Raw genomic sequence first — 23,117 nt, forward strand, 5'->3', positions numbered from 1 at the left:
AGCGCGTGTTGGAGTCAGAAGGAGCAGGGTGTCAGTGCTGGCCACTGGCCAATGAGTAACCCCGCGCAGGTACTTCAACTCCCAGAGCCTCAGTCTTCCTCATCCACAGAATGGGAAGAGGGGCCTGCTTCCCTTAGGCTTCTCATCTGAGAGGTACAGCAGGTACCCCCGGACGGCAGGTGGTGGGGCTGGAGCAGGAAGTCCCGGTTTAGGACAGCAGAGGGCCTCTCCCCATGCCAGCAAGGGCGGGCTTTGACAGAGGACAGACGGGGCAGGGTTAACAGATACCAGGCAGTTCCAGATGAGCCGGTCCTGGCTCTGCCTTGGGGCAGAGGTGGGATCTGCATTACTCCAACTGGTGACTTTCAGCTCCCGTTCCACCTTCCCTGACCAGCTGCTCTGGAGGGAGCAACCTTCCAGCCCTCCCAGGCTCCTGAAGACCGAACCTTCCTCCAAGCATGCATGGCAGTCCAGGGGAGCCCAACCGCCCTGCGCCTGGAGACCAGGAGTGGAGTTCAGGCTGACCTCTCAGTCCCACGGACTGTGGCATGGGGGACGGCCATCACTGGAGATACAGCAGTCAGAAATCAGTCACTCCCTGCACCAGTGCCAAGACCGTGGAGGTGGGGGCCTGCTCACTGGGGCAAAACTAGGCACGGATCCAGGCAAGCTCAGGGCACAGCCCTGCAGGCCCAGTCTGAACTGAGGTTGGGATTTTGCTCTGGTCCTTATAAGGCAAAGGCGGCAGGATGTGGTGGCCAGTGGGTAATGGCCACTCACTGAGTCCTTGTGATAGGCTAGGGCCGTGAATCAGCCAGACACAATCCCTGCCCTCAGAGGCCTTGCAACCTAGTGGGGAGCGAGGGTGTCACGCTAACTCCCTGGCAGGGGTGCCATGAAACCCTGCACATGCCAGCGATCTGAGGACCTGGGAGTAAGTGCATGTGGCTGGAGCCCCTGCTGGCATGGGGAGCTGCTCTGCCCACTTCTGCTTCTAGAACCACCACCTGTCCCCACGGCAGCACAGCTACCTGAGCTGAGGTGGGCAACCTGTGGCTTGGCTCGACAGGTGAGCCGTGCCAATCCGAAACCTCTCTCAGGAACTAGGGAGGGGACAGAATTGCACAGACCCCATGATATACAGCTGGCCCTGTGGGAGAATTCACGAGGGAGGAGCAAAGGAAAGGGTTGGAAAGGCGGCTGGAGGTGAGAAAGCTGAGTGGGACTGGGACAGCCCCCAGTGTGCCCGATACGAGAGAGATAGAGATGCCGGAAGGGCATGACAGGACCCTAGTGCTGCCTGGACCTGGGTCTCGTTTCCTAAAATTCCACTTGTCCTTGCACTAACCCCTTTCGTTGAGGCAACTCAGGTGGGCTGCTGCCCTATCCATCAGGTGAGCTGGCCTCAAGCAGTGCCTTTGGGATCTCTGATTCAGGGTACCTGCCCACTCAGCTGAGGCTGGGGCTGTGCTTGGGGCCCAGTTCACCTGGTAAGCTGGGGGGGCATGGTGTTCACCTGGCAGGAGCTCACCTGGACCACAGAGATGTGTCCATGCAGCACAGCAAATGTCAGTGAGGTCCAGTGCCGGCTGTCGGGGTGGATGGAAGGGTGCCTGGGAGAGTTGCTTGGAACCTGGAAAATACCACAAATCATTTGTGTTTTCTGGGCACCCGAGCGAAGGGAGTCCCCTGCAGGGATGGTGAACTGGAGTTAACAAGTGCTTTCTACATTCGATTGGTAATGTTTGCCTGGAGCACAAAGTGGACAAGGCTCAAAGAGAGGATAGGTGTTTAATTAGCAATGTCTGCCCTGGGCAAAAGAGGGCAGATGGGGAGTGCTTTATGCTTCAGAGGGAGGTAGAGCTAGAAGTATTTGGGGATGGAAGGAATGGCTGGAGATTAGGCTGGTAAAAGGAGAAAGATATCATGAAAACAGAATCACAGCCCATCTCTCCACTCAACTCCCGCTTCAGTCCACTCCTTCTCAGACAGAAAGCCCAAATTTTGAGGAGACTTCCCTGTGCTAACGGTGGCCTCTGTGCGTCTTGTCTTTCCAGTCTTTCGACACACATCTACTCAGTTGCCCAAAACATCATGCCCAGCATGTTTGTTGGAGACCTCGGAGTGATCCCTGCTGGCCTAGGGCCTGGGTGCAGCTCTGTGGGGCTTCCTCACCTGGATGTCCAAGTTTGCCCCGGCATCAATCAACATCTGGACCATCGCTTCGTCCCCAGCAGCGCAGGCGTACATCAGTGGCGTCATACCCTGAGCAAATCAAATGCACGTGCTGAACTGTTTGCAAACAGAACACAGCACCACGTACCCACAGGCCTCTGCCCCAGAAACCACAGATCGGGCCCCCCACCACCCCAGCCAAGCATCCTGTGCTCCCCCAGGCTCTGTGCTTCCTGGGCTGCTGGGCATAGGGCATGGGGAAGGTGAGTGGGGGCATTGCCATGAGCACTGCAGGACACTGGAGCAGGGCCCAGCACAGGCCGTGCAGCTAGGCTCGGTGCCAAGGCCTCTGCCATGGGGAGCTGTAAACTTTGTACATGTCATTTGCCCTCTCTGTGCCTCAGTTTTTTCATCTGTAAATGGGGAACCACAGCAGTATCTTATCTCCCTCAAAGGGTTGTTGTAGAGTGTGGATTAATATGTATAAAGTACTTAGTTCAGAATGAGCTTACCTTGATTAAGAGCTACCTAATTAAAATACCAACAACACTCTCACGGCTACTATGCCATACAGCCTCATAGCCGCCATCCCAGGCCCTGTGTGTGAAAATCACTGTGCTAGTGATGAGCATGCAGCATCTCCCTCCATCATCGTAATACTCCCATTCTCCCCATTTTACAGCTGAGGAGCAGAGAAGGGGAATTAACTGCCCAAAGTCACACAACTAGCGAGAGGTTGAACTCAGGGCAGGACCTAGGCCTCCATAAGCTGTGAAGCCCAAGCTTTGCACCATCTCACAAGACGGTAAAGGAGGCATTTGACTTCCACATCTTCTGCTGTTGAGCAGTTCAGAGCATTCCTGCAAGCTGAGTCCTGCTGTCTCCCTGGGTTAGGTGGGCAGTTGGTGGGGCCGCCTCCCTGGCTGGGAATCCCTCTCTGTGGCTGGCAACAGCAAAGGCAGTGCAAACTGTTTATTCCATGGCTGGATCCCAGCAAGTGTTTGTCTGGTGTCCCGTGATGTTATTTATTAGGATATTTGTGTGTAGACAAGATCTCCTTACCTCATAAATCCTTGCCTAGTGGCCAGAGATAAAGCAATAGCCTGAGATTAATCATGGGGTGAGAGGGCTGTTTACCCACAGATCATTCTATAAATACTAAGGTTTAGGGAACAAACAGGATTGAGCACTTAGACAAAGGCCAACACCACAGAATAAAAATTTGGCTTTGTTTCATCTCCCTGTGGACAGACTTGACTTACTTTTTTCTCCACACATCTGTACACAATTTGGAGTTTAAACCAAATAATGGGCCCTGTGAGGAGACACTGCTTTTTCCTTGTCCCTGTCCCCACGCACTCCAGACATATAAAGAGGCCAAATAAGACCAGGCTGGCTCGCAGATTTCAGGCATCGTCATCATATCGACAGCAATATGACTACAATAATCATCATATTGGCAATAAAAACCGGAATGAACATTTACTGAGTGCTGACTATGTGCTGGATGCAGACTTCCCCCTAACCCTATGTGTCAGGTGCTACCATCCCCCATCTTAGAGGGGAGGAAACTGAAGCGCCTCAGGGAGGCAGAGTAACTTGTTCAAGATGCTACAGCTCTTACATGGCCACTAAATCCTAGGTCTGTCTGAAGCTAAAGTCCATGGGCTTCCACCCTGTGCTGTTCAAGAAGGAAGACTCCACTGGGACAAAAGCTCCCACAAGCCCGGGAACCTGTGTGGATGGAGAGGCCCCCACGAGATCCCACAGCAGCCTGTCACCTGCCACTGCCCTCCGGAAGCCCAGTGCTGGGCCTGTGGTCCTTCCCCAACCCCTGGCCCGGGTCCACACCCTGACTGCCCCACCCCACTCTCCTTATGTCCCTTTCCCTGGAATCCCTTCCGGACTCCTCTCTGCTCCGTCCCCATCCTGCCCTCCCCCAGGCTCGGCTCAGCTGCCTCCAGCAGGAAGCTTCCCCTTGCAGCCCGTCGCATCTGTCAGAGTCCACCCTGGCCTCACGGTCTGCCTGGAGTTTCATCACAGGCTGCACTGTGCCGTCACCTCATCTGAGAACACTGCCTTAACTTGCCACTGTCATCTAACTCCCCACGCTCTGTGTGGCCTTCCAAACCCCACAGTGCCCTTCCGCACACAGTAAGTGCTCTCAGTACAGTGTCAAATAAACACACAGGATATTCCACAGTGGTTGAGAGGCTGGGTCCGGCTGCTCAGATTCTCCACCCAGCTCTGCTCCTTACTAGTGCTGTGACCTTAGGTAAAGCAACCTCTCGGCCGGGCGCGGTGGCTCACGCTTGTAATCCCAGCACTTTGGGAGGCCGAGGCGGGTGGATCACGAGGTCAGGAGATCGAGACCACGGTGAAACCCCGTCTCTACTAAAAATACAAAAAATTAGCCGGGCGTGGTGGCGGGCGCCTGTAGTCCCAGCTACTCGGAGAGGCTGAGGCAGGAGAATGGCGTGAACCCGGGAGGCGGAGCTTGCAGTGAGCCGAGATCGCGCCACTGCACTCCAGCCTGGGTGAGAGAGCGAGACTCTGTCTCAAAAAAAAAAAAAAAAAGCAACCTCTCTGTCCCTCAATTTCCTCATCTATACAATGGGGAAAATGATAGTGCTACATCACAGGGCTGCTGTCAAGAGGAAATGAGTTAATCTACGTGAAGCACTTAGAACAATGCCTCGAATATAGTAAATGCTATATAAACGTTAGCTGTTCACAGCAAAGTAAAAAACAAAACAGATGCGAAACTCAAAGCCTATCTAGAACGACACCACCTCCCACGTTTCCTACCCATTTTCATGCTTCATTTTAGTCCTCAGCACTTTAAATTAAATCCTCTACATTTTACATGTCTGTGTTTCTTCTTATCTGTCTCCCCCACTAAAATGGTATCTCCATGAGGACAAGGGTTTCCAGGTCCTGGCAAGTAGTCGGCACACGATAGGCCGTACTACAGGGTTAGCGATCGTGTACCCAGCTGGAGATGAAGCTCACTCTCCCAGACTCGTTCCTAGCCTTGCATCACCTGAAACAGTGGCCAGCTGTCCAGCCAGGGAAGCGGAAGCCACATGACAAAGTTTTTCCAAGGGGTACTAGAAGTCTCCAAGCTGACATTCCATGTGACCAGGCAGGGCAGGATTCAGGGAGGTAGCCCGCCTCTTCGACGCACAGAGCTGAGCAAGTCTCAGGGTTAGGACAGAGGGCCGCCAATGCTGGGAGCTGAGAATTCCCAACTCTGGTCCTCGTGCCTGTCTTTGTGGAGCTCTCAGGACGTACCTGGTCATCCATGGTGTTAACCCCATCCGGCCCCAAGGCCTCGATGGCTTGGTTGATGAGGTCTGTCCTCCCACAGTTGAGCATGCGGAAACCCAGGTCCTGGTTGAATTTTTCAGTAGCTGCTCGGGCATCCAGCCTCCGGAAGGAACTGAAACAGTGTTCGGGTCTGCCCAGAGGAGACCCAAAGGTGCGTGTGACTGTATGCAGACAGCAGCTTTCAATGATGTGACACACATGTGTGAGGCTTACGTGTAGAGTGACGATGAGGATGGGTGGGGAGAAGTCCCAGGGAATTATGATCAGATCAGCAATTACTGTCCCCATCATGTTCTGTCACATGAAGAGCACACATTTCTCCTTTTCTATAAGTACATTAAAAAACTGCTTGGGAGGCAGGTGCAGTGGCTCACACCTGTAATCCCAGCACTTTGGGAGGCCAACGCAGGTGAATCACTTGGGATCACTCCCAGCACTTTGGGAGGCCTCACGCAGGTGAGGTCAGGAGTTCAAGACCAGCCTGGCCAACATGGTGAAACCCCGTCTCTACTCAAAATACAATAATTAGACAGGCGTGGTAGCATGTGCCTGTAATCCCAGCTAATCAGGAGTCTGAGGCAGGAGAATCAATTGAACCCAGGAGGCAGAGGCTGCAGTAAGCCGAGATTGTGCCACTGTACTCCAGCCTGGGCAACAGAGCAAGACTCCGTCTCAATCAATCAATCAGTAAGTAAGTAAGTAAGTAAGTAAGTAAGTAAGTAAGTAAGTAAGTGTTCTGAGCCCTTGTTGCTTCAACTGGCAGAAAACGAAGACTCATGTAAAACAATCTGTTATGGGTCTGCCCCAAGCAGGAAGCAGTTCCCACCCAGACTCGTGCCTCAGCACGAGTTTGTGTTGAGCAGGTTGCACTCAGCCTATAAACGTTCACCATGGCCAGGTTTCCAGTCAGCAGCCAAGGTCTACAATAGATCTGTTCCCATACTCAGGCTTGGCCTTTGCAGAGGAGACCCTTAGAGCAGCTCAAATGTGCTGCAGTCCCTGCTCTCTGACTCCCTCCCCAGCCATCTGGGGAAGAAGCGAGCAGAGGGGAGCCGCTGGGGGCAGGTCATGGATGCTGGGGCCCTCCCCTCCTCCCTGGTTCATACTTGAGCTGCCGAGGTTCACAGTCCAGACCAGGCAGCAGCAGCCGGGCCGCCTGCCGGATGTCGCCGCTGTCCACGGTGAGGCTGCGGCGGTGCTCTGCGTAGGTGATGGCCACTCGCATCCACTCCATGAGGGGCGGCAGCAGCATGAAGGGCCTGTGGGGCAGCAGAGAGAGGGTCAGGCCTGGGGTGGGGTCCCTGCAGGGCAGCAGAGAGAGGGTCAGGCCTGGGAGGGTGCTCCTGGTGGGGCAGCAGAGAGAGGGTCAGTCCTAGGGTGGGGGGCTCCCTGCTGGGCAGCAGAGGGTCAGGCCTAGGGGGAATGCTCCCTGAAGGGCAGCAGGAGACTCTTTAAGCACACACATGCTCACAAGTGGCAACCAAGGCTGATCACCCCTTGCAAGGGACCTGCTCCTTCTGCTCACAGAGACCCCGACTGTACCTGCAATACACAGAAGGAATTTCCGTCACAGGCCATTAGCAGAACCCGAGGGCCCTCAGGTGGCCCAGGGAAGGAGCAGTTCCCCAGTGTGTGGAATTGGGGACCTTGCCCCCTCCAAAGAGTTCAGTCAGGGTCCCCAAGTGTTCTTCTCTGCAGAGGGGAGAGGCTGCACAGCTAAAAGTCTCACAGACCCAGGTCCAAACCCAAGGCTGCCACCAGCAGGGTCAGGTCACCATCCCCTCCGACAAGCAGACCCGAGTCTGTTTCTCTATCTGTAGCACACGTGTGACACCTCCTTATCGAGGCTGTCATGAGGCCAAATGGGATGACGCATATTACGCTGTTGTACAACATTAATGACCACTCCTTCCTCACTTGGCACCTAGGCCGAGGTGGGCTGACACCACTTCGTGTGCCAGGCCAGGGTTGCCCCCAGTTTGGTGCTCAGGAAAGAGTAGTGGCCTTGGCCGGGCTTGGTGGCTCACGCCTGTAATCTCAGCACTTTGGGCAGCCAAGGTGGGCGGATCACGAGGTCAGGAGATCGAGATCATCCTGGCTAACACAGTGAAACCCTGTCTCTGTTAAAAAATACAAAAAATTAGCCGGGCGTGGTGGCGGGTGCCTGTAGTCCCAGCTACTCTGGAAGCTGAGGCAGGAGAATGGCGTGAACCCCGGAGCTGGAGCTTGCAGTGAGCTGAGATAGCGCCACTGCACTCCAGCCTGGGCGACAGAGCGAGACTCCATCTCAAAAAAAAAAAAAAAAAAAAAAAAGAAGAAGAAAAAGAGTAGCGGCCTCAAGTCCCACAGGGAGGAATGGTACTAGCAGGTCCGGTATCACTAAGAGCCCACAAAAGCAGGGAGAGGCGGCGGCAGGCTTACAGCTGCAAACTCCCGGGGCGCCGCGCATGAGGCCCGCTCTGTGCCACCAGGGGACGCCATGTGCACAGCCTGTGCTGGGCCCTGACTGTGGCTCAGGCCGCGCCCGGCCCTGCCCTCGGCGAGCGGCTCAGATTAAGCCAGGGGGGCGGGGACGCATTTCTGTCCTCTGCCAACTCTGGCAAGGCTCCGTGTTGAAGCCCCCTTAGGAGACCACTTCGCCGTCCAACAGACCTCCCCGCCGCCGAGGGGCCCGGATGGCAGTCTGTGGCTTCATGACTTCGTGGGACACTCACCTGCTCTGCCCAGAATGGACGGAGCTCTTTCCCTGCTCTGTCACAGGAACAAGGCAGCCCTGGAGCCCTGTCCCTCACTCATGCTGTTCTCTCTGATGACAGCCCAAAAGTCAGCCTCCCAGCTCCTGCCTGTTCCCAGCCCCTCCCGATGCCACTCTTGTCCTTCCTTTCAAACTAAGCCAGGGAGCGGGCAGGCAGCCAGGGGCAGGCGGCCAGGCCTCCAGCCACCCCAACTCCCTCGGGGCTCTTGGAGCGTCCGGCCTGTGCGGTCACTGTGGTCTCTCCCCTTGACATGCAGCTAAGTGCTCCCGCCAGGAAAAAGATGTCCATTCTCTCTCCTCGCTAGGAAGTAAGCCACCTCCAGGGAGTCAGCCTGGGCTGCCCTCAGAACCCCAATCTCAGGTCTCCAAAAGCTCGGGTCATCTCCAGAGTTCTAAAAGTTTCTTCTCTCCTTGAGGACAAAGAATGCTTTTATTTTAAAAACTGGCAAAGAAATATAAATGCTCCTTGACTTAGGATGGGGTTACATCCCAATAAACCCATAGCAAGTTGAAAATATCCTAAGCGAAAATGCATTGAATACACCTCACCTACTGAACAGCCTACCTTAAACATGCTCAGAACACCTACATTAGCCTACAGTTAGGCAAGATTATATAACCCAAAATGTATTTTATAATAATGTTGAACATCAGTGTAACTTACTGAATACTGTATGAAAGTGAAACACAGAATGGTTGTGTGGATACCCGAAGTAGTTTCTACTAAATGCATATCGCTTTCACACCACTGTAAAGCTGAAAAATTGTAAGTTGCACCATCATAAGTCAGGGATTTTCTGTAATCAGAAGTGATCTTAAAGGTCTTTCCTTTGGGAAGGTATTCTGATGTTCTGGTTCTGTCATTTCCAAAACTATTCCTGGGTTTGAGCCACTTAACTGGTCCACTGAGCGTACCAATCTGTATGAAGGGGAGGGCCACAGGCCAGTCAAGCCTCGCTATCTCTGGCCCTCAAGGACTCCCAGAACTGAACCTCACCCTATCTCCTGCCGTGGCTCACCCCTGTTACCAGGACACACCACCAGCACTCATGGACCTCAGGCCCACCCTGCCTGCTCCCATCTATGCAGGAGAATGAACAGCTCTCACCCCTGCTTGTCTAGATCCTATTTATCCTTCAAGACTCCATTCCAATGCCACCTACTTCAGAAGCCTTCCCAGATTCTCTTTCCCCGCCGCACAAAAAAGGGGGGCTGGGTGTGGTGGCTCACGCCTGTAATCCCCAGCACTTTGGTAGGCTGAGGCAGGTGGATCACAAGGTCAGGAGTTCGAGACCAGTCTGGCCAATATGGTGAAACCCCGTCTCTACTAAAAATACAAAAGCCGGGCGTGGTGGTGCTCGCCTGTAGTCCCGGCTACTCAGGAGGCTGAGGCATAAGTATCGCTTAAACCTGGGAGGCGGAGGTTGCAATGAGCCGAGATCATGCCACTGCACTCCAGCCAGGGTGACAGAGTGAGACTCCATCTCAAAAAAAAAAAAAAAAAAAAAGAGAAAGAAATATCTTCCTGCTCTGAGATCACTGAGAACTCTCCTTTAGAGCAATAGCCATGAATGCATGTCATCTTCCTAACCAGACTGTTCCTTCTAAGGACAGGAACAATGACTTCCTCATCTCTGTATTCTCCAAAATATGCCCAGCCTGGGGCCTGACATGGCAGGTCCTCAATAAATGTTCACTGAAGCCAGGCCTGCTGGCACACGCCTGTAGTCCCAGCTACTTGGGAGGCTGAGGCAGGAAGATAGCTTGAGCCCAAGAGCTGGAGGCTACAGTAAGCTATGATCGCACCACTCCACTGCAGCCTGGGAGACAGAGAGAGACCCTGTCTCAAGAAAACAAACAAACAAACAAAATAACAAAATTATTAGTAGAAAGTTTTGCTGAGTGACGAAAAGTATGGATGAACATCAGTAACTCACTATAGTGTACCCAGGTTTTCAGTTATGGACCAAGTCATGTTTCTGCCCAGAAAAGAATGGTGTATAATCTTCAAGAGCCTAGTGTTGACTCATTAGAGTAGGAAGCTGAGATTCTATGGGGGGAACTCGTGTAGTCCAGGAAGAAACAACAATCTATTCATGAATTATCCCTCTGTTTATAAAAGTTCCCTTAAACATAAATGCCCAATTCCTCCCAAATATTTTTAGATTTCACGATTCTTATATTACAGGGCTGGAAGGCAAGCTTAGAGACATGCTTCTATGTATCAGTCCTTCTGATTGCAGGAAAAGCCTTTATTTCAACCATCAGCATTGGAGACTGAAGTGTAAACAAAAAGATAATCCATGGATTTGCCAGCCGTTCTTCCCTATTGTGGCCAACAGCCAAGACAAAGCACCACGTGTGGCTACTAAATCTCTAAGAGGGCATCTCCTAGCTGCACTAGGGGAAATCCAAGAGGGAATTCGGGAAATCATGAAGTCTAATCAGGTGGCATCTTTGTTCATCCCCCTGCCTCGTGCTCCTTAGAACTCAGCACTTGAGAAAACCCAGTATTGATAATCCTGGGGATTGGCTCATTCAGCCCTCACTTTACCATCTTGGCTGGCAAGGTGCAAAATTAAAAACTGCATTTCCCAGACTCCTTTGCAGCTGGGATTCTGGAAATTAGGTTTTATCATTAAGATATGCTGCATGAGATTTGGTAAGTGAATGGGAGGCAGAGGCCACCTTTGTGTTCCCTTTGTCTGTTTTTGCTAGCAAACCAGGTCATGAAAACTGAGGTGTTTTTTTTTTTTTTTTTTCCTATAGAACATTCCAGTCCAGTTTCCACCTATCTGAGGCTTCAGAGGCAGTGGTAGTGATGGTGAAATGATAAAAGCAATAGCAAAGCCTTTTTTTTTTTTTAACCTCCCATCTCAGCCTCCCTAATTGCTGGGACCACAGACATGCACCACCATGCCTGGCTAATTTTTTGTATTTTTAGCAGAGACGGGGTTTCACCATGTTGCCCAGGCTGGTCTCGACTCCTAAGCTCAAGCAATCTGCCAACCTCAGCCCCCAAAATGCTGGGATTACAGGCATGAGGCACCGTGCCTGGCTGCAACGCCTTCTGGATTCCAGCTTTACTTCTGAACTGCAGCTCCAGAGGTGGTGTTCAAACTCACAGTTCCAGGCGCTGTCTCAGGGAGCAGTTCCCCTAATGGGCGAATTCGTCATTCCTGGATGCTCAGCCTACACCCTGCTCCACGAGCTCCTCCAGTGATTCTGTGAACCCCCAACCCCCTGCATTAAATCATCTCCTGCTTACAATACCTAGAATGCTGCTTCCTGAATTGAAAACTGATTAATACTTTCAATATACAGAAATCTAGATTAGCCCTCTGCCTCTGGGGAGGTGGCTGGTGCCCACATGTACAAACAAGGCTGTGCCGGCCCCCAAACTGACCCCTTCAGGCCTTTCTCCTTGGCCCACCCACCTCCCTGGCCTGGAATCTGTGGGAAGGTAAAAAGAGAAGTAATTCATGGACTTTCTCAGGAACATGTCTTCCATGGGCTGTGGGTTCCAAGCTGCTGTTTCCTTCCTGGTAATTCCATGGAGTCTGCTGGGCAGGCTGAGACGAGCTGGACCTGCATGTCTGGCCATTCTGGAAAACCCCTCTAAAAACTCCCATCTGCAACAGCGTGGCTGTGTGCGAACTGCAGGGTGAAAGGGCCTGAAGGAGCAAGGCTGAGAATGGCTGATGTGTGCACTATCCCCAAGATCCCAGAGAAGTCCTCATTCCCCGCTTATTGCGTATCCCGTAGGCCGCGCTTGGCCGTTCCATGCCCGAATGCAGATATCTGCAGGGCCAGAGCCAGGAGACCGGGTCGGGGCTGAAAAAGCTCCCTTTGTTCAGCCTTTCTGCCTGCTGAATTTTTCCTTAGCTGGATCTGATACCTCAGAATAGTGGTTCTCAATTGTTTCCCTGGTCTCAGGACCCTATATATACTCTTAAAAGTTGGTCGGGCATGGCAGCTGACACATGTAATCCCAGCACTTTGGAAGGCTGAGGTGGGCGGATCACTGGAAGTCAGGAGTTTGAGACCAGCCTGACCAACTTCGCAAAACCCCATCTCTACTAAAAATACAAAAATTAGCAGGGTGTGGTGGCACACACCTGTAGTCCCAGCTACTCAGGAGGCCAAGGCAGGAGAATTGCTTGAGCCCAGAAGGTGGAGGTTGCATTGAGCCAAGATCACACCACATCACTGCACTCCAGCCTGGGCGACAGAGTGAAACTGCATCTCAAAAAAAAAAAAAAAAAAAAAAAAATTACTGAGGACCTCAAAGAGCTTTTGTTTATGTGTGTTATTCTACGGATACTGGCTGTATCAGAAATTAAAACTGAGAAAATATTAAACACATGAACACACAAGCTCATGTCCCATTTGCCATCCGAGTGATGATGTCATGATATCACACAGCTTCCAGAAAAGTCTCCTTGATACTTGTGAGAAAACAAGAATGAAAAGGCAAATAACTTCTGTTATGAAAATAGTTTTGGCCCTGTGGACTCCTGGTAAGAGTCCCTGGGACCTCAGGGGTCCGTGGACCACACTTTGAGGACTGTTGCTGTGGAAGACCACAGCTGATGGCTAGGACAAAGCTGGCAGGCGGCACTGGCACGGAGCTGGCATTTTGCCCCTGGTGGCACACGGTCTGGTGAATCCTAGAGTGGTGTATGGCTTGCATGCATGCTCCTGGCAAAGGGATCCGAAGGTCCTAGACCCCTTCCCTGTGGCATCCTCACTGGGAGAAAGTTCTAGTTTCTTTTATACAACTGGACTTGCTCTATAACCTTGGGCAGATCATCATCCTCTGTGGGCCATATTTTATATTAAAGAAGAAATTGCCAAAGTTCGTGGTTTTTAACTCCTTTCATTGTGAGGGCCCTTTTGCTTTTATTTCACAAACTCCATATGATAGTAGCTGTACCTACTGCATGGTGACCAAGGGCATGGACTCCCGAGGGAGATGGCCTGGGTTGGAATCCAGTGTATTCCCAATGAGTTCAGCTATGTGGGTCTATGCAAGTTACTTCACCTCTCCCGGTCTCAGTTGTTCCATCAGCAAAATGGGTATAAATAATAGGACCACCTCACAAAACAGCTAGGAGCATGCATGTAAAATACTTAGCATCATATTTGGACCATGGTAACTTCTCCATAAATGTTAACTGTTATTACTAGTTTAGTGTCTGTTGACAGAGAAAATATATAATAGCAAAAAGGGCTATAGGAATCTGGTTCTATTAAATGCCTCAGCTCCAGCTTTCTGAAAGTCCAGCCAACTTTTTGCCCTCCCCCCACAGCAAGTATAAACATGTAAAGCCTGCAAAAGTCTGCCAGCAGGCTGCCCACCACCCACTCCATCCCAGCTCATAAAACAGAGAAAACAAATGCAACCACTATGTCGAGTGTGAGCTGGAAGCTGTTTCTGGCAGTGCAGCCTCTTGGCCTTGGCAGTGAAAAAACTCACACAACGGAAGGGGCAACAGCAAGGAACACAGACCCAGAGGCCTTGGGTCATGAACGTGTGTGGTGGCGAGGGTGGGTGAGCAGAGAATTACTTCAAGGGATCAGCAACCCCTGATCTGTCCTCAAATGCTGCAAACAGCCCAAAGGCCTAACCTAAATACCGTCACATACATACATGCAGACAAATCCCAGAGATGGACAAAGCCACTTAAAAAGGTCAGTGGCTTTCTGGTAGCATTTGTCTTTGTATACATAAAGGGGAGCACACGAAGTAGGCCAGTGGAAATGGGTCTTTTTATACGAGAAGCATGGGAATTCCCTGACCACCTCCTCTCATTGCTAGAGGAGGAAAAGGAAACCCAGAGAGGCTAAGCGCCTTGCTCAAGGTTACACGGCCAATTCAGCTGCAATAGAGATGCTAGACCCAGGTGCCATAAGAGTCTCTCTCATCTACCATTAAGTTAATCATACAGGTGAGCCTGATTGTTCAATCCAAGGGTCTCCTAAGGCTCCTCAATGGAACCAGGACTGAGAAAGCTATTTTTCCCCCTTTAAAAAATGAAAGAGAATAAGCTTCTTAAGGCCTTGGTTTGTTTTGTTTTATTTTGTTTTGTTTTAAGACGGAGTCTTGCTCTGTCACCCAGGCCGGAGTGAGGTGGCACGATCTCGGCCCACTGCAACCTCCGCCTCCAGGATGCAAGTGATCCTCCTGCCTCAGCCTCCTGAGTAGCTGGGACTATAGGCACACACCACCATGCCCAGCAAATTTTTGTGTTTTTAGTAGAGACAGGGTTTCACCATGTTGGCCAAGATTGTCTCAATCTCTTGACCTCCTGATTCGCCCGCCTCGGCCTCCCAAAGTGCTGGGATTATGGGCGTGAGCCACCGCGCCCAGCCAAGGCCTTGGTTTTAAGAGATCCCTGTAGCCTGGAAAAACAACAACAGGCCGGGCGCGGTGGCTCAAGCCTGTAATCCCAGCACTTTGGGAGGCCGAGGCGGGCGGATCACGAGGTCAGGAGATCGAGACCATCCTGGCTAACACAGTGAAACCCTGTCTCTACTAAAAATACAAAAAATTAGCCGGGTGTGTTGGCGGGCGCCTGTAGTCCCAGCTACTGGGGAGGCTGAGGCAGGAGAATGGCGTGAACCCGGGAGGTGGAGCTTGCAGTGAGCCGAGATCGCGCCACTGCACTCCAGCCTGGGGCACAGAGCAAGACTCCGTCTCAAAAAAAAAAAAAAAAAAAAAAAAAAAAGAAAAACAACAACAACAACAACAACAATCTTGTTGCATTCAGCAAGCATGTGATTTATTGGGATTACAGTCCTATACGCGGTATCTTAACAACATGGAACAGGAAACCCCTCCAGTTTCCAGCTCAAAGCACGCTCTGTTCTTCCCTGGGGTAGGCAGGGGCCTCAGAGTAAGTCAGGTTGGCAGATGGGGCACAGGCCTGTAACTAGAGGCCACATGACCCGGGGCCCAAGCACAGGCCCCAGGTCTCTGTTCCCATCCTGGCAGGCTGAGCATATGAGGCCAGCAGGTTTGTGCCCTTCTCCATCCACCCAGGAGGAGCTGGATACAAAGACTCAGGCAGACCCTGCACACACCCACAAGCTAAGAAGGGCCTCGAGACCAGGCCCAAGCTTAGCTCTGGGAAGACAGGGTGGGTATGAGCACACAACGTTCTGGGGTGCAGGCCCGGCTCCCAGGGCTGGGAGGTACACTGTGCCACAGGCTTGCTTCCAAGAGAGCTCTCCATCACCCGTGGCCTGCCCCACCTGCAAGCACCCTGGGAGTCCAGGAAAGGACAGGCAAGAGATGACGATCAAGGGAGAGGGTGGCCCCCGTGGTTCCCACCTGCAGCCCTAAATTCTTCCACTAACTTTGCCCCACCTTCAGTGGGAGTCAGAGCCAAGCACTGGGGTTGAATGGGGTCACATTCCCCTAGACTCACCCTTTCTCGTGGATCGTGCCGTGAAACACACTGCTCCCACGCCCCTCCCTGTCTTGTCTGGGCTGGGGCTGGGGGTGCCAAGTGGCACTGTCGGGAACTTGCAAAGATGCCAAGCTTTTCCTAAGCAAGTGACGGCTCCACAAACAGTCTTCTTTGGGAAGGTCAGGGCTGGCTCTGCAGGGCCAGCAATGAGGCCCTCACCATAGCTTCCCTGAGATTTCCACACAGCCACCATGGCCTAATACCAAGCCACAATCTCCATGTAGGATAAAAAACCAACATCGTCCCGCTAAGTCAGATTCACTCTGCACAAAAGAAACAGTTCTAGTCCAGCTCACATCTTGTACTCATTATTTTTCTAGAACTGCTGGGTAAACCAGAATGGTTTGGCGTGGCTTGGAGGCAGAGTGGGCATGGTTCCCTCTTCGGACCCCCAGCCTCATCTCCTCCAGCAGCCAGGCTGCCTCTGAACCACAGCTGAGCCCACAGCAGAATCTCCACTTGTGCCCAGGTGACTTCTGCTTGAGGTGGGGCATTGGGCTCTCTGGGGGGGGAAATACACTTTTCCTATTAAAACTCATCTGGTACAGATTAGAGGCACTAGACGGAGCTTGCCCAGATACACGTAGGGACAGAAATTTAGAGCCAACCAAGTCATGACTAGCTCTGGGTGACTTCCCTTGTCTCTCCCCAGGGGTCGCCCTTCAGGTCTCCACAGGAGCCTGAGAGTTTGTTAGCAGTGAGATGGGAGGCCCACCATGTGACAATCAGGGCCTCCAGGAGTAACAGAAAAATGCAAACAGCTAACATTTCTGGAGCGTTTACTAAGCAGCTGCCACAGTGCCCTGGACATCTAGTGGCTCATCTGCTTCTTAGAGCCGCCTGATGTAGTAGGTACTATTATTATTTCCTTTTTATACATGGGGAAACTGAGGGCCAGAGAGGTGAGGTCACTCGCCCTATGTCATGCACCTGCCAAGGAGCAGAGCTGGGATATGAACCTGGGCAGTGTCCCTGAGTCTAAGCTTCTGAAGACCACATTCCACAGCCACTCAGATTCTTCACCTGGTGTTGGCCCATCTCCTTCATCTTAGGGATGATGTGTATTAGGCACAGTAACCACAATTTGTCATGCAAACTGGATGACTTTTTTCCCTTTGAGTCAGAGTCTTGCTCTGTCGCCCAGGCTGGAGGTGTAGTGGCACAATCACATCTCACTGTAGCCTCAGCCTCTTCTGCTCGTGTGATTCTCCTGTCTCATCCTCCCAAGTAGCTGGGACTACAGGTGTGTGCCACCAGACTCGGCTAATTTTTGTGTTCTTTGTAAGGCGAGGTTTCACCATGTTGCCCAGGCTGGTCTTGAACCCCTGGGCTCAAGCCAACTGCCTACCTTGGCATCCCAAAGTGCTGGGATGGCAGGCGTGAGCCACCGTGCCCAGCTGGATGACTTCTGAGAGGGAAAAAGGGAGCTACCACCAGCACTGGGACTACCGGGTGTAAACCAGAACTGGGCTGGGCACACCAGAACATATGGTCATCGTACTGTCCTCGGCTAGAGAGACTGCCCACGGTGGCCTGCTGCCGGGCTCATGCTGTCTGCAGGCAGGGGGAGGTGCTCCTGGTCACCCCCTCAGAAGCAGGCCTCCCTCTGCCCTCCAGCACTCAGCCCTACCTTAGTGCCTGCACAGCCCTCGTCCAATTTGCAATGACTCGGTTGGTATGGTTTTGTACGGTCTCTCCTCTGGACTGTATCTTCTCTGAAGGCAGAGGCATTTTTGCTCACTGATGTTTCCCCATATCTCCGCACAGAAGCCGGTGTTAGAAACTCCATTTTTGAATTTATAAACACAAGGCACGTTTCTCACTCCTGGAGGCAAAGTCCTCCAACTGCTAACATGGTTTCAGGGGCTGCTCTTACTCCAGGATGTATTTTTTTAAAAAACAAAAACAAAAAAACAAAACAAACAAAAAAAAAACAAAAAAACAGGGGAGTTTCCCTCTGTTGCCCAGGCTGGAGTGCAGTGGTGCGATTAAGGGTCACTGCAGCCTCAACCTGCTTGCTGGGCTTAAGCGATCCTCCCACCTCCGCCACAATGCCTGGCTAATTTTTAAAGTGTTTTTTTTGTAGAGACAGGTCTATGTTGCAGGCGTGAGCTGCCGCGCCCGGCCTCCAGGACTGTTCATGAAGGGCTCCAGAGCACTCTAACGAAAGGGGGAACTGCTTCGTCTTTAATTCCTAGAAGCTTGAGCTGGCTTGGGTATTGGCAAAGAGTTCTTTTCAGAAAAAAAAGGAAATAATTCCCCAGTAAAAAGACAGCTATTTCACAGGAGAGCGTTCCAAATGCAACAACTTCTTAGGGGAAGCACGGCAGCCCGGGGCCAAGGCGGCTTCTGGGAAGGCAGCTAGGATGTAGGGATGGAGCTGTCACCAGGAATAGGAAAAGGTGGCTGTGGTTCTGCAGATGTTACCGTGTCTGAGCCTCAGTGGAGGGTACACAGCCATCTGTCCTTGGGAACCAGGCCTGGTTCCAGGGCAGCATCTCGTGTGGGTGAGATGGTACAGATTCCAGCGGAGACTGCGCGCGGGCCTCCACCCCTCCTCGCTTTCCCACACGGCAGGGAGGGCTCCTAGCCCTGCAAGGCCAGGACATCTGCCTCATTTCTCAGGCCAGAACTCCCCAGCATGGCTGCCCCAGCACAAGGACAGGCAGCTGGTCCAGCAGGCCTGGGTCTCAGTGCTTCCCACACCCTTGGGTGGCAGGTGTGAAAGCCAGCATCTCTCCACCTCACTGGGAAGCAGCTCCCAGGCCTACTGGCTACACCCCACCCGTGGGGCTCACTGCAGCCATGTGCCAGGGACCCACTTTCTTCTCCCATGAGCGGTGTTTGTGGTGGCTCACCAGAGACCACGAGCTCTTTCACCACATGGAAACCAGACGGGCGGGGACCTCCAACCTGCTGCCACATCCCTCCCTCCCGAGGGCACCTGCCACCACCCATCAGCCTCTGCCAAGAAAGCAGACCTGGGAGGACCCCGAGGTTTATCCTATCTGCTGAGCTGCGGGCCAGGGTTGGGGGACTTTTGTTTAGGCTCTTGGGATAGGTAATCCTGTTTGGATTCAGCTAACTGTAATCACACAGCACTCACCTTCCCCAACTCTCACAGTATAAGGCAGAAAGATGACCCATTCAGACTGTCAGCTGAAGAGTTTCTAGAAACTTCTAGGAAGAAGCAGAGGCATGAGGGCTCCTGAAGCCTGATATGAGAGTGAAATTCTTGACTGGCAAGCAGTGTTTTGACCTGAGCTGTTGATGGGATGGGGGTCATGGAGGGGTGGTATACTCCAGCCCAGCCAGAGAGAGAGAGGAAGAGACGGTGCAAGCTCAGAGGACAGGGCCTGACCCTGCTTTGTGCATCCACATCCCAAGGGCAGCTGCAGGGAAGGCTGGCATTGGCTTCTGAGCAGCAAAGCCACCTTCCTGAGATGTGCTGAGGGCCTGCTGAGGGCCTACTCTGTGCCAGGTGGGTGTGAGGTTGCATATGTTACCTCTGAAACAGCCACCCTGCAAGGGAGATATACTTATTAGTCTGCATTTTACAAATGCAGAAACAGCCTTTGAGAGGGTAGGTCACATGTCCAAGGCGACATAGCTAGACAATGGTGATCAGTCTGGCTCTAAAAAACCCCAACCATTCTGAATGGTCACTGGAGGCTGGAGTGGGGTTGGGGGAAAGAGGTGGGTCAACAGGTACAAGTTATAGTTAGACTGGAAAAATAAGTCCTGGTATTCCCTTACACAGTATGATGACTATAGTTAATAATAATGTATTATATGTTTCAAGACAGCTAGAAAAGAAGATCTTGAAAGTTACCACCATAAAGCACTGATGAAGGTTTGAGGCGATGGACATGCTAAGGACCCTGATTTGATCATTATAGGATGTATACATGTATTTCACCATCATATTGTACCCCATAAACATAAACAGTTATTATGTGTCAATTATAAACAACAACAAAAACCCCCAAACCACCCTGGGGGTCTTTCAGGATACCAAACTGCAGGCATGAAATGCTGTGAGCCCTGGTGGGTGGAAAGCTGGGAGGAGGCGTGATGGAGAAAGGCTCGCCTTGGGGCCCACAGCACCGCTCTGCCCAACCTCCAGCTTTTGCTCTCACAGCCTCATCAGGCCCTGAACTTGGCCGGGAACAGAAGGCTGGGCTCCAGTGCCTCAGAGGGTGCACCCCAGGTCCCTTAAGAGCCCTTTCCCCCCAAATCCACAAATATTAAAGCAGTGAAAGTGGGCAGGGGCAAGTCACAGACAGCTGTCAGGGCGGCTGTCTTGCAAGAGGACAGAAATCCCAAGAGCTGCCTGGCAGGCAAGTGAGAGCACGCCAGGAACCAGTCGGGCTTGGCTCCAGATTCCACCCAGCTCCTGTCCTCCCCCCATCCTGAGGGTCTGAATGCTCTCCAGCTTCGCCTCGGAAGCAGGCTTCTTTAAGAAAGCAAAATCAATTCCCTTTAGAGTTGGGAATTCCCTGCATTGAGAATCCTGGCAAGACTGCAGACAAAGGGGATTGTTGCTGCCCATGTTACAAAAACACTCCAAATGAATGAAGCTCCCTGGGCCCGGCAGTTCCCAGTCTTCTTTTCTGTGAGGACCGGTGGGTCCAACAATGGGACAGGAAGTCCCAGGCAACAGCCAGCCCTGGAGGGTGCTTGTCAGAGGCCGGGCCAGGATCCTGTCCTGTCTCTATCCCTGTTATGTGGCACTGACACTTCCTGCCCCGAATCCCTGGCTCGCTCCTTCTCAGATGCTGGGCAGACGCCCACCCCCAGGCCGGCCACCCAGAGCCAGCCAATGCCGAGAAAGAGGCCCCAAGTAGCTGAGAGCAAGCTGCCCACACCGCTCTGGGAAAAGGAGGTGCTGATCGAGATCCCCGGCTCCGGGGTCTCACCCTCTCCCCTCCTGGGAGGGGAAGGGATTTACCGCTCTGAGCAATGTGAATTCACTGCATTATTATTATCACAACCGACCTCCATTCCTGAGCTGAGATCTGTCTCTTACCAGCTGTGATGGTGGGCATGCCTCGGACCTCCTCAAGGCCTCAGTCTGCTCCCTATAAACGGGAATGTAATAGTTTCCTCCAGGAGCTACTGTAAAGGCCTGTTAGAGAGCTGTGTACTAAACAAGCTCTGTAAACTGTAAAACTTTGTCTAGATGCTTCCAGCCCATGTAAAGATAGATCAGGTCTCTTCCAAGTTTAACCTTCAGCAACCACAGTCCATTGCACAAAGGCACTATGGCTAAACCAGCAGGTGTGGGGCCAGGGACATCACCAACTTTAAAGAGTGACTGATAGTCGGCTTTGTCTTTGATCCCATAGGTAAATGGAATCCAGTTTGTAGAGTTCTTTGAAATCCTTGGGTAGGTTGTGATAAGGCTAAATTTTGTAGATGTCCCTGTCCAAAATGGGCCTCATTTAACAAGCCGTCTGTGATGTGGTCTTCCTGTCTACCTTATCTTCTTTGCCTTGTTTTTTTTTTTTGGTGAGATGGGGTGTTGCTCTGTCACCCAGGCTGACTGTGGTGGTGAGATCATAGCTCACAGCAGTCTCGAACTCTTGGGCTCAAGAGATTCTCCCACTCAGCCTCCTGAGTAGCTAGGACTACAGGTATGCACCACCATGCCCAGCTAATTTTTATTTTATAGAGATGGGGTCTCACTATTTTGCCCAGGCTTGTCTTGAACTCCTAAAGTGATCCTCCCACCTCGGCCTCCCAAAGTGCTAGGATTACAGGTGTGAGCCTCTCATCTTTCTAACTCACCTGGCTCCCAGCTACTGTGAGGGCTGAGTTAAGATGGACTGAAGAGCAGGTACTGAGGGAGGGAGGGATGGATGAGAAGGAGAGAAGACATGCATGCTGAGAAGATATGATTTTTGTTGTTACAAATGTTTTTGGATAGCTTGTTCATCGAACACAACGTGGTCTTTTTGGCCTTCACGCAGGCTTATGGTAACAGTGATTATTCTGATAATAGCAGCTGCCATGCACAAACACCTTACTCTCTGCCACATCCTTAACATGTAGCTACCTTATTCGCCCCTCACAAAAAATTCTGGAAATATTTCGAGTCATTTTCTATTTCAAGCAAGGGAAACCGAGACTTGGCAAATCACATAACTTGCCCAAAGTCACACGGCTAGTAAATGGCAGAGCCGGGACCCCATATCATGGCCTTTTTAACTCCGAAGAACCCAACCATTAGGTTCTACCACCTATTTCATTAACGTAACAAAATATTTAACTGCCTACTATACATGGCTGGGACTGTGCTGAGGACACAGCAGGAACAGGGCAGACCGAGGGCACTTACATTCCGGAGGGGTGGGGAGGGAACAGACATGAGCAAGGTGACTTCACATAGAGGAAGGTGCTCTGAAGGAAACAAAGAGGGTACAGTGAGGGAGGTTCCTGGCCGTGGAAAGGAAGCTCCCTGTGTGCACCGTAGACTGTGAACAAGTCCCTTCAGAGGCTAGTGGATGTGCCAGCCTGGGGAATACACGGAAACAAGTACTTAATTCACCCAATAGCTATTCTTATTTCATTTACTTCCATTTTGGGTAAACAGATGGAAATTTAATGCACAAAAAGGGGGAGAGGAAAGGAAAGAAAAGAGCTTAACGTTGCAAATCTTCTTGAAATGGTATTTAAGGAACTCAGAAGTCAGTAGCATAAAGCCACCACTGCCATCATCTCTATTATTTGATAAGAAAACACTTTCGCAAGCTGAGCAAAAGATTAACGAGCCCACTTCTTCCGACTGAACACACAGCCTATCTGTGGGCATGTCTTCTTTATGTAAAGTGCTGTCTGAGGGAAACATTCTCCCTGCTGCATCTGGAATGGAACAAAGAGGTGCCTCGATGTGGTACCTCACTCGGATCAGGGCATTTCCCCACCTTAGGAAGCAGGCACAGTTCAGATCTCTACCTTCTGCAGGAGGAAACGGAGACTCTGAGAGGTAAGGTGATTTGCCTGGATTATAGAGCCAGAAGAAAAGAGCTGGGGTTTGATCCTCATCCCACAGCGGCTCAGAGGATGCACTTCTTTTTCCACTGGGAAACCACTGACCTACAGCTTGACCTTGAAGCATTTGCCTAGATAAACAACAATCGGCGATGACTTAAAAAACCAACTGCTGGTCTGAGTGCTGTGGTTTCTACAATTGATCGATCACAACCAGTTACAGATTTCCTTGTTCCTTCTCCACTCCCACTGTTTCACTTGACTAGCCAAAAGAAAAGAAAAGAGAAAATAAAATAAATATATATATAATAAAAAATGCTGGGCACCGTGGCTCACGCCTGTAACACCAGCACTTTGGGAGGCTGACGCAGGCAGATCCCTTGACTCCA

The 23,117-nt window shown here is 51.7% G+C and overlaps 1 protein-coding gene across 1 annotated transcript in view; it reads right to left on the bottom strand.

Moving 5' to 3' along the window:
- ABTB2 (ankyrin repeat and BTB domain containing 2) overlaps positions 1-23,117 on the bottom strand; it is a 208,200-nt gene that overhangs the window by 15,717 nt on the left and 169,366 nt on the right. The window contains exons 4-7 of the mRNA XM_030829303.1: positions 6,612-6,764; positions 5,470-5,635; positions 2,176-2,265; positions 1,532-1,633 (exon numbers count right to left, since the gene is read on the bottom strand). Of these exons, the coding sequence (XP_030685163.1) occupies positions 1,532-1,633; positions 2,176-2,265; positions 5,470-5,635; positions 6,612-6,764 (511 nt within the window). The remainder of the gene's footprint in view (positions 1-1,531; positions 1,634-2,175; positions 2,266-5,469; positions 5,636-6,611; positions 6,765-23,117) is intronic.

This window comes from Nomascus leucogenys, chromosome 15, assembly GCF_006542625.1.
Source record: "Nomascus leucogenys isolate Asia chromosome 15, Asia_NLE_v1, whole genome shotgun sequence".
In the NCBI taxonomy this organism is placed as follows: Eukaryota; Metazoa; Chordata; class Mammalia; order Primates; family Hylobatidae; genus Nomascus; species Nomascus leucogenys.